The 12,049-nt window shown below is 41.2% G+C and overlaps 1 protein-coding gene across 1 annotated transcript in view; it reads right to left on the reverse strand.

Moving 5' to 3' along the window:
• CACNA1G (calcium voltage-gated channel subunit alpha1 G) overlaps positions 1–12,049 on the reverse strand; it is a gene marked incomplete at its 5' end in the record, with an annotated part of 457,316 nt that overhangs the window by 255,410 nt on the left and 189,857 nt on the right. Inside the window, 2 exons of the mRNA XM_081320681.1 lie at positions 7,372–7,505; positions 9,030–9,141. Of these exons, the coding sequence (XP_081176807.1) occupies positions 7,372–7,505; positions 9,030–9,141 (246 nt within the window). The remainder of the gene's footprint in view (positions 1–7,371; positions 7,506–9,029; positions 9,142–12,049) is intronic.

The following is a 12,049-nucleotide window of genomic DNA, read 5'->3' on the forward strand; positions in this document are numbered from 1 at the left end:
AAGCTCACATTCCTAAGAGTTTCTTTTTTTCTTTTAAATTAAAGTTAGGTAGGGGAGGGAGATAAATGGCACTAAGGGAAATGTCTGCATTTTATTTTTGCTATATTATATTTGTTGCTTTAATTGGCTCTGCAGAATGCTTTAATTGCTGTTTTTATTGTATGCCACCCAGAATGACTTTGGGTGAGATGGGTGGCCGTATAAATTGGACAGATAAAAATAAAATAAATAAGCATGCCTAAATCTACCAGTGTATTGAAAAATACATTGCCTGTCTGTGATATAACTGCTTAGATAAAAAAAAATGTTGCATAAAACAAAGGCAGAATGAATGAGTGTGAACTCCAGACTAATTATCCTTACATTTCTTTGCTTTAATAATGGAGGAGGGAGAATTGCTTTTAGTCCTTTAAACATATATATGGAGAAAGGGGAAACAGTTCCAAACAGAATCAATTTGAAGCAGAACAAAGAAAAAAAAATCTCTAACTTCTGGAAAAAGCCACTTAAGCAATAAGATATAATGACAACTCTGAAAGCTTCAGTCCTTTTTCCCTTGCTCCAAATTCCCTCCTGACTTCATTTTCCAATGTTGCTCGTGTATCTAGACATCACCATGCTCTCTATCCTAACCAACTGGCTGCTCATTGAAATTTTTCAACTATGGCTACAAGTGGCATATTCTTTCCTACTGCAAGTTAAAATCCCTCTGCAGTGTAAACCAAGGATCAGCTCACGGAAGATCTTCTCCAGACTGGCCTCTGAAAGACATGTTCGGAAAAGGAGTTTCAACACATCTGAACTGGCCCCCAAAGCCTGGCATGAACAAAGCACTGCAGATGTTATTAGACTGTGCTAAATTGGCCAAGCAAAAGCCTAGGAGGGAAGCCTCGGCTAGGTTTCAATTCAGCAAGCTTCACACATGTTCAGAATTACATGCTGTCTTCTTTGCACGCGACTCTCAGAACGTGCTGGTGAGAAAAGGGGCAATGCAGCCTAGATAGCAGAGAGGAATCTGGATGCACAAAATGATGCTCTACGTTCCCCAGAGTTCCCCCATGGATAATGCAGGATTGTTAAACAGGATTCTCATAGTTACCATGATGTCATAACTGAGCCCTTGGGGGTAATGTGAGACTGAATTGATAGCTCTGTTGCACACATTCTGTTTGTGTCAAATAGTTGGCCCTGAAATAAAGAATCATCTCTGATGACTACCGTTTAATTTAGTTTGGGCTCAGCAGAAGTAGATTCTTTCCCAAATTCTGATCAGTGTTTTTGGCCTGCTAAGCAAACATTTTTTTTCTTTTTAAAGGGATGTTAAAATGCACTTTTGTTTGTTGGTGGATATTCTGACCATCTCTTAGCCAACTGTAATGGTTTGTGAGAATGACCTTGGGAGAGAGGAGGAAGAGATACAGGGTAGACAATCATCATGTCAAAGGTAACTGAGTTCACAGTAGGGAAAGGAGTGTGGGAAGTGTTTCAGAAGGGCCTGTCCCTAGTTTTCTGGAGAGTACAAGAGAAATATTTGCAGTCTTGCAAGATTCTGTTAATCTAACCATATAATATAGAGTTAGTATGCATAGTTGTGCTGGTGGTCTGACTACCTCAAAGAGCTAATACCAAAACATGAAGATGTGGTGTTTTCTTTCTCAAAAAAAAAAAAAGGAAATAAATCATTATTTATGCTAGTGTTTCTCAACCTTGGCGACTTTAAGATGTGCAGACTTCAACTCCCAGAATTCCTCAGCCAGCTGGCTGGGGATTCTAGGCTTTTGAAATCCACACATTTTAAAGTTGACAACTTTGAAAAACACTGCTCTAAAATGAGACAGGTGGAGTTAGCTCTCTCTCTTGAAAAAAAGGAGGAGACAAGAATATAGCTGTCCTTGATCTGGTGTCTATCTGATAATTTGGATTTCACTTTGCAGAACAGCCAACTCTGTAATTTGGGACTGATAGTTCATCACATTAGGATCATCTTTTTCAAAAGTACTAAGAATAAACTACCTGCTTACAAACTCATAAACAAATGTAAGATGTATTTAGGGATTTGGGTTCATTTTTTTCTTATACTTCCACTTTGACAATCAGCTTTAGGTAAAAAGGACTTCAGTTATTATGCAGGTGTCAAAGTCACGTTTTATGCATGTAAGGATTTAACTAAGTTTGAATAAATTTACACACTAATAAAAGAAGAATCAAAGGAAGTGTGTAGTAGGGTGCCCCAGGGCTCTGTTCTGGGCTCAGTGCTCTTCAACATCTTCATCAACGATTTGGATGAGGGGATAGATGGGGAACTCATCAAATTTGCAGATGACACCAAGCTGGCAGGAATAGCCAATACTCCAGAAGATAGGCTTAAGATACAGGAGGATCTGGACAGACTCGAACACTGGGCACTATCTAACAAAATGAAATTCAATTGTGAAAAAAGTAAGGTTCTGCATTTAGGCAGGAAAAATCTAATTCACAGGTATAGTATAGGTGGTACCTTGCTCGATAGTAGTAACTGTGAGAGAGATCTCAGAGTCCTAGTGGACAATCACTTAAATATGAGCCAGAAGTGTGCTGCAGCTGCCAAAAAAGCCAACACAGTGCTAGGCTGCATTAACAGAAGGATAGAATCAAGATCAAGTGAAGTACTAATACCACTTTACAATGCCTTGGTAAGGCCACACCTGGAATACTGCATCCAGTTTTGGTCACCACGATGTAAAAAAGATGTTGAGACTCTAGAAAGGGTACAGAGAAGAGCAACCAAGATGATTAGGGGGCTGGAGGCCAAAACATATAGGGAACGGTTGCTGGAATTGGGTATGTGTAGTTTAATGAAGAGAAGGGTGAGGGGTGACATGATAGCAGTGTTCCAATATCTCAGAGGCTGCCACAAAGAAGAGGGAGCCAAGCTATTCTCCAAAGCACCTGAAAGCAGGACAAGAAGCAACGGATGGAAACTAGTCAAGGAGAGAAGCAACCTAGAACTAAGGAGAAACTTCCTGACAGTTAGAACAACTAACCAGTGGAACAACCTGCCTCCAGAAGTGGTGAATGCTCCAACACTGGAAGTTTTTAAGAAGAGACTGGACAGCCATTTGTCTGAAATGGTATAGGGTTTCCTGCCTTAGCAGGGAGTTGGACTAGATAACCTCCAAGGTCCCTTCCAACTTCTTCTTCTTCTTCTTCTTCTTCTTCTTCTTCTTCTTCTTCTTCTTCTTCTTCTTCTTCTTCTTCTTCTTCTTCTTCTTCTTCTTCTTCTTCTTATTATTATTATTATTATTATTATTATTATTATTATTATTATTATTATTGTCTTAAACTTGGACTCTACCATATTGTGATTTATGGCAATATCCAGAGTCCTTAGAAAGAGTAGGAAAAGCAAGATCAGATTATCTGCGATCACTAATAGCCCTTGGCCAACTAAGAAGACTGTCCTGGGTTCAAAATCCACATTTACCTAACAGGAAATGTTTGTTTAACTGAGTCCTATAGCAAAACTCTGAGGAGCAGGCTTGAGACCCCCCAAAAGCATCCTCAAGCAGGTATCAGAGTTCACCACTGCTCCCAACATTGCTGCTGGACCACCTTCTCTGCTATTCCATTGATGAAACCTGCATGACTATAATTATCTATATAATCTCAAAGTTAAATTATGATTATTCCTTGACCTTGATGTACTCCCCCTTCTTGGCAAATCCCATCCAAAGTTCATTGTAACTAGTAAAATAATAGAGATTGAATTGCCTGCCAAGGGCTTCCTCAAATCCGCAGCCAGGAGCAAACCCAACGCAGATTTTTATATCATACATCAGCCTTCTCCAACCTGGTAGCCTCCAGGTTGTGGAGACAGCAAGTCCCAGAATCCCAGCTGTATTTCTGCCAGGCTGGCTATGGCTTCAATACTTCTGGACAGCATCAAATTAGAGAAAGCTTCCAGATGTTAGAGAGCTGCAATAATGGAGCTGGCTAAGCTACTACTAGACCTTATATACTACAATGGATTATAAGTTTGAGCAGAGACTTCTTTACACCCGGACCCACACCTCAGTCCATGTGGTTGTAAGCAAGTCTGATTTGACTTAATCTTCCTCCCTAAAGGAAAGATGCACAACTCTGGGGTGGCCATGGGTCACAACCATCAGTTCGAAGACAAGCCAGGCATTTTAAAAAAATGACAAAACATTTTATTTATACCGAAACCAACATTTTGTTTAAATTAAAACAATTTACACCTAATACAATTACTGCATCCCCATGTATTTTACAATTCTTCTTTCCTGCCACATGAAACACAACTGTGGTTGCAGGGTTTGGGAACACCATCTCAGGAATCCTTGCAACCATGATGCTGTGCCTCCTACACGTGTGTGCACTGCTTTGAACTCTATAGCTTAAATTAAAGAAAAGTTAAGTGCTGCTGCTGCTGATGAACATCAGGAGGATCTTATAAGAACCCATCATCCCTCTAAAAAATTGGTTCTACCAGCATGATGGGCTTTTGCTGCTGACTTCCTAACCCAAAGAAATGTGGCCATTGTGGTTTATTTCTCAAATCCTTTAGTCCAGGGGTGTCAAACTTCCAGCCCGTGGGCCAGTTGCATCTTATGGAGACAGTGCCCACCCCAACTCTGGCAATGCAAAAAAAGTCGCGATTTGTCACGGCACATCACGTGATGTGGTGAGTTTGACACCCGTGCTTTAGTCTATTTCGGGAAATTCCAGTTCATTATATACAAAAGTGTGTGGGTGTGTGGGTGTGTGTGCGTGTGTAGGGGCAGAAGTCTAAGAGATTCAAGCCATTCTTTGTGAATAGGAAGGTGGAGAGAGAGAGAGCGCCTCCAAGCCCTTTATGTGTCAAGGAAATTTAACCCTCTTGGCTGAAGGCCAGAAACTTTTCATGTGGATTGGAAACCTCAGCCAGGAGATTCTCGGGTGCTAGGGGAAAAAAACCTTTAATTTAAACCAGGTGCCTCTGGAAGAAGAAAAAAAACACCACTTCATGAAAGGCAAAAACTTGGTCGTGTTCCCTCAAAACAAAAGGGCAATCACGCACATTTTGACTGAAATATCCCCTTTTTGGAATGCAGCCTTCATGCTTTAAACAAACTCGCTGAAACCTCATCCATTTGGACAATCGGCATGAAACTGAGACTACCCATATTTCTGGAGCCGGAGCAAATGCTTGAGGAGGATGCCAGCTATGTCCGCCCAAAGCTGCAGAGGCCTTACAGTATGGAAAGCAACACATAGGCTGGCAGGGAACAAAGGAAAGTGGGGTTTGTGGCTGTCAGCCTTCACAGTGGCCTTCCTTGATTGCTGCTGTCTGCAAATGTTAACACTGTGAGTGCCATGGGAAGCAAGGAGGCCCATGGAAGATGGCAAGGAACAGCATTCATACTGCCTGCTTGCTGGCTGCAAGGGGCACAGTGGGGACAGAGAGGTATTGGGGACATCTGTTGCTACTGTCACACTTTTGCCTAAAATCCTTATTCCGGAATGGGACAAGTCACTGTGCCCATTTCACCACAGCCATATCACCATGGCCAATTCGACATTGCCATTTCAATGCAGCCAACTTGCCACAGGACAACTCACCACAGAAAATTCCATATAAATGTTATCTTCCACTGTTTCTTTGACATCATTTCCATTTGGAGCTTTATGTCAGGATAATGATTTAAAGGCTAACCAGCTGATGTAATGTAAAATGGATGATGCAATGATAGGAATGACTCAGCAGATGTCTGTATCTCTTTAAGAGCCTGAGTATAAAAGGGAAGGCTTTTGCTACTCTGTTCTCTCTCATCCGTTTCTTGCTGTAATTGCTATATATTGGAGTTTGCTGTATTACCATGTGTATGTATTTTGTTTCTAGTGTATATTGTAGATAGTGTAATATAAACCACCATTTAATACAAACCACTATTTACTGTATTTACTCCTAGGTTACCTCAGCACAATAAGATTGTGCATGCTCTGACACTTTATATTGGTAAATCAAGTACTCAATCACCAAATAATATCCTTTCCCAAGTAAACATTGGAAAATCCTCTACAATAACCAAAAGGAGCAGTAATGATGAACTTCAACTGATTAGATGAATGAGACCTTTTAAAAGTCCTGTCCTAGGAGACCTGACCACCTCCTGTGCCAGGCATAAAAAAAATATAAGATCCACTAGGACTTCTTTGTTCCTCATTCTGAGTTGTGAGGCCAAAACTCTAGTCTTCCTTCTCTCCCCCTCCCATTTGGAGGGCTTGGATATTTTAAGGAGTAAAACTGCTTAAATGCTGCTTAAAGCATTCCATTCATTCCTTGTCAGAATGGGTCTGGTCCATCCACTTTTGAAAAGCAGCTCCAAACATGGCACACAAAGTCTGCCACGGAGCTAACAAACATGGGCTCCTGCCTGATCCTTTTACTCTTAAACAAGTAGGGCTAAACTGGACAACCAGACTTTCTGACTCTCTATGTCTCCTAATACATCTGCCTCTCCAGTTTGCCAAGGTTGTCCCCCCCCAGAGATATGTGGATCATTACAGGAGGAAAAGAACATGTGCCGTGCATAAGAACACCATCTTTTCATTAATACTCTTTGCAGGTAAGAAAATACTTTTGGAGAAGTATATGAGTATCGCACAGAAGGAAACTAATCTGCTACAAAGTTAGAGGTCTCCGAAGTTTCCTAACAATACCCTCCTCTTCCATCTTCCACCTCCCCATGTCCATATCAGCATCTCCTGAGCCTTTTGCATCAAAAGGAGAAGAGAATGACTCTGAGGCCGCTGGTGCAGGAGCCCCGGAAAATTCCAACTTTGCACACAAGAAATAACATTAACACAGCAACTCTTGGCTGGGATTTATAAAACACTCCATAAATCTCCAATGCGATTATTTATAGTGCCTTTAATGTCTTTCAGTAGCTGAAAGAAAGTACTCCAAATGCCGTGGAAATGTTCACTGACATCTATCATGTAATTCTGAATGGGGAAAAATAAATAATAGGCCTCTGTTGCATTTTCGCTCTTTGTACGTATGGCATAATTGGCGTGTATGAGGATTGCAGTGCTGAGAATTTTCAGCCAAGGCTACCATTGGTTGCACTCTGGGAATTGCAGTTCCTAACACATCTGGAAGGGCCCTGGGAGAGAAAGGTTGCCAGAGTAAAGCTTGAAATGTTAAAAAGTAGAACTAAGCAATTGAAACTCTATACAAATTGTGCTAGGCACAATATTATGCTAAAACTTTCTACATTTATTCTGTTTAGCTAATGTAATAACTAAGAAATATGAACACGATAATCTATTTCTCAGCTGTTTTCAGCAGAAAGTTGCTTTTTGTTTGAGAATTAATTTCTGACTTACCCAGCTATAACTATAAAAAAATCCAGACGATTCCACGTGTCTCCCAGGTAGCACTTCTTCCCAAAAATCCCCAAGGCAATCATCTTGATTATCATTTCCACCGCAAAGAAGGCAAAGATAAAATCATCAAAACTCTGGAAGATAAAGAAGCAGGATCTGTGAAAAAAATCTGAAGTAGTGGCAGTTTATTTTTCAAGAAATCTGACCCAATCTGTTCTAAGGCCATCTTCCATCACAATTTTATATGCTCCTGAAGACAACACTTCCCACATTTCTAAGTGTAAAAGAAGGAAATTATTTCATCCCCAGAAAAGAAGTGAGTTGAAAATGCACAGCTATATTATATCTGGACATTTCCTCAGCTCCAGTGCCAAAGTGAGTGAAGAAAGCCTTTTCAGCTTGGCTATGAGTCTCCAATCACAATCAGATTTATTTAGGTAAGAAGCCAAGATATGAACAAACTAGACTATAAATTACCCTCATCTGACAGATTGTTTGCCCCACTTTGTGTCAAAAACAACTCCCCTATATTTTAACAGTGGGAATTGGTGGCTTTGCTTCCTCTTTAGATCCAAATTTCAGTTCTTGGTAGATCTCCCACACTGAATAATGTTTGGATTTGAGGTGAGTTCCCCATCCCAAATAAATGTTTGGCACTGAGTTTTCTAATTTCTGCTAGTTTCTGCAGTAAATTTAACATTTACTGCTTTCCTTGGATATATGTTAGGAAAACTATGCATATGGATAGCTCAAGAATGATGGGTAAGAAATCCATCTTGGTTCTTTACCCATATGGCAAACAGACCAGAGAGAGAATTGCATCTAACAGAACTTCCCTACATCCATAGAATGTAGGACATGGGATATAAGGTCTTAAATCAGGTGAAAACATTTGCCATGAGAGCTATTCTGACTCAGACTTGCATATCATGTTCCTTATATTTTATTTGTGAAAAATTATATGACCTCCCAACTCACTTTCAGTGACTCCCAGTAGCTTACAAAAATAAAAACCCAATATAAAAAGCAATAACACCCCCCCCAACACACACACACCTGATGACAACAATCAGTCAAATTTTGATGGGCTCCATCCAACTCTGTGTTCCCTGTGGTAAATTCCCAGGGACTTGCAAAAGAGTGTCAAAGTGGGGAGCAATTTTATCTCCTCAGATATGATGTTCCATAGGGAGGGAACCACCATGGAGAAGGCCTTACTTTTTCATCCTGCTAGGTCATTAGGAGAGGGGATCTATAACATTTCCTGCCTCCCTGCTCTCCCTCTGGTTGGTCAGGTAGATGTGACTGGGAAAGAGGGTCCTCTAAATAACCTGGTTCCAAGTCATGTATGACTTTGGAGGTGACAAACAGCACCTTGAATTGGGCCCAGAAACAAATTGCCAGCCAAATTAGGCTTTCACAAAACCATGCAGGCCACTGTATTTTGGACCAACTGAAGCTTCTGGATACTTTTCAAGGGTAGGTCCATGTAGAGTCCTAGTTGGTCCTTTAAACAAAAGAAAAAGAAAGCTAGAGATGTTAGAGATTGAACCTGAAGCCTGTTGCAGTCAAAGCATGGGCTTCTTTTCCCACTAAGCTAAGGCCTCTTTCTTGTATTACACTTTGACAAACTGGCATAAAGATAAAACAAATTTTACCTGGAGAATCTTGCAGCGTGGAGAGTCACAGCCCATGTCTTCACAAGGGTGGAACATGCCCAAAGTGACACAGTTCAGGAGAATTACCAGCATACTCATTCTTTCAAACCAGGTGCAAAGGGGATCAGTCAAGGAAAAGACCAAGTTCAGAAAAAGACTTTAAAATGAAACACACATTCAAAGGGTAAGACATGGAGGCATTTTATGCATATTTTAGTTAAGTCGCTATAGAAAAGAGTAGCTAAAACATGTTCTGTGTGGAGTTCCCCAGGGATCGGTCCTCTCGCCTCTCCTGTTCAACATCTATATGAAGCCTCTGGGTGAGATCATTCATGGTTTTGGAGTTGGGTATCATCAGTATGCTGATGATACCCAGCTTTTCATTTCAACCCCAAATCACCCCAGTGATGCCCTCGACGTGATGTCCCGTTGCCTGGAGGCGGTCCGGGTCTGGATGGGGAGGAACAGGCTTTGGCTCAACCCTGACAAGACTGAGTGGCTGTTCGTGCCGGCATCCCGGGAAATTCAGATTACTCCATCTCTTGCTATGGGGGGTGAGTTATTGCCCCCCGTAGATAGGGTGCGCAACTTGGGGGTCCTCCTAGATTCACAGCTCTCTTTAGAAGATCATATAGGAGCTGTGACTAGGGGGGCCTTTGCCCAGGTTTGCGGCCCTATCTGAACCGGGATGCCTTGCGTACAGTCACTCATGCGCTCGTGACCTCTCGTTTGGACTACTGTAATGCTCTCTACATGGGGCTGCCCTTGAAGACCACTCGGAAGCTTCAACTGGTGCAGAATGCAGCCGCGCGAGTTGTGTTGGGAGTCTCCCGATACTCCCATGTTACACCTTTGCTCCGCGAGCTGCATTGGCTGCCGGTTGCCCTCCGGGTGAGATTCAAGGTGCTGGTAATGACCTACAAAGCCCTACATGGCATGGGTCCGGATTACCTACGGCAGCACCTGTGGCCAGCGTCAACTTCCCTCCATCCAGTGCGCTCCCACAGAGAGGGCCTCCTCAGGGTGCCTCCGATCAGAGAATGTCGACTGGTGGCCCCCAGGGGGAGGGCGTTCTCTGTGGGCGCGCCAGACCTGTGGAACCGCTTGCCGGTTGAGCTCCGGATTGCCCCTGACCTTTGCTCCTTCCGGCGGGATCTAAAAACCTATTTATTTGAGCAAGCCGGCCTGGTCTGATGGGGTTGGGGTTGGGTTTTAATATGGTTTTAACTATTGTATATATCGGGCATAAATCATTTAATTGTTTTTAACTTTTGTACTTTGTTTTTTAATGTTTATTGCCCTGTACACTGCCCTGAGTCCTTCGGGAGAAGGGCGGTATAAAAATTTAATAAATATAAATATATAAATATTTGAGTGCCAATGTTTTCCTGTAAAAGTAATAGTACCACTTCTTTCTAATTTACCTTCTCCAGAAAGATCATGTATCTTGCTCCTACCAACCAGTCACACCCATAGGCACCCCAGTTCGTATTGCAGTTTTGTAAAACACACATTTTACCTGCTTACTATCTTTGGCCAGCAAATCTTGGGGAAGATATGAGGGTTAAATGAAAACTAATGCCTTCACCTTTATAACTAAATTTGGACTATTTTAATAAATGAATTAGGAAAATATTCTTTGAAATGAGCTCTTTTGTTACTTGTATTTACTTCTTCATATATTACCACCATTTACTGCACTTCTGCCAACAATTGGAAAGCTAAATAGTGCTAAAGAACCTCAAGATAATCCTTTCCACCTCTTCTTCTGAGTCCAACAGATGCCCACAACCAGTGCTTTTTTTCTAAAAAAAAAAAAAAAAAAAGGTGCCGGAACTCAGAGGTGCTGTCACTGGGAGCGATGCCGGTGTCTTGCTACGGTGTCGCTGCCCGTCCTTTGCACCCCCGCCCCTGTGGCTCGGAGCCACATGCCGCACAGATTCCCCTCCCCACAGCCGCTGTGGGGATTCCCCTCCCTGCAGTTGCCATGCCGCGGCCCGTGCTGAGCCCCCACCCGGAGCTGCTCCGAACACTGACCTAGAGCTGTGTTCCTCGTGGCAGTGGTCTCCGGCACCAAACAGCCTCTTTCCAACCACATCCAGAAAAAATTGTAACAAACATTGGAATTCTCAAGGCCATGTTTGGTATTTCCCAGCAATCTGTTACTGGAAGGAAAAAGCAATCACTGCTGCGTTACTGATCCCAGAGAAGCATTTGCATGTATGCAGGTATCCTTAGGGTGCCATAGTTATGGATGAGAAATATTGGTTGCAAAGTTGGCATTTCTGGATGTAATACAGATATTTTAGACTTATTTTTGTTCCTTTGCATGTTTGATATTTTTAAAAAGGCATATGCTACTGACTATACTTATGCACATATGTAACTTCTTTTGCTAGGATACATGACCACAGGTTGTCCAGAATGTGAAAAGTGAAAGATTGTGACTAAACAAAATTTTAATGTACAGATAATACCACCAGAAATTATTTTAGCCTTTTTAATAAATGTTGTTATTGATGTTAAGCTCACCATGGAAAACATCATATATTGTTATGTATATATTAGGTTAATTATTTAAAGACTGAAGTGCAACATAACTAGATTCTAAATAATCTATTTTTCAAAACACACAACAGTCCAAACAGTAAAAGTAAAATCCAAATTAAGAATATTTCATTCTTAAGAATTGTTTAATTTAAAGTGGTTTAGTTGTAATAGATGGTTATAGATTCAAAATAGTTTTCAAGAGTGTACAAAAGATACTATTTTTTCCTAGCATCAGCTAAATTAGACATATTACATTGAGAAAAATGTTTCTCATTTCTTTCCTGTTACCTTTATTGATTTCATTGCAGAGATGTTAACATAGGAAATAGATTATTTTGTTATCTAATTTTACCTTCCAAAAGACAGAAGCAGATGAAAAATGTGAGGTTCTTTCCCGTTGGCTTTTTTGAATTAGCTGTTTTAGATTCTAAAAGTTTAGTTCCTAAAGAAGTAACCTTGTAAATAATTTT

Source organism: Vipera berus (genome assembly GCF_964194415.1).
Source record: "Vipera berus genome assembly, chromosome: 2".
Taxonomy (NCBI): domain Eukaryota; kingdom Metazoa; phylum Chordata; class Lepidosauria; order Squamata; family Viperidae; genus Vipera; species Vipera berus.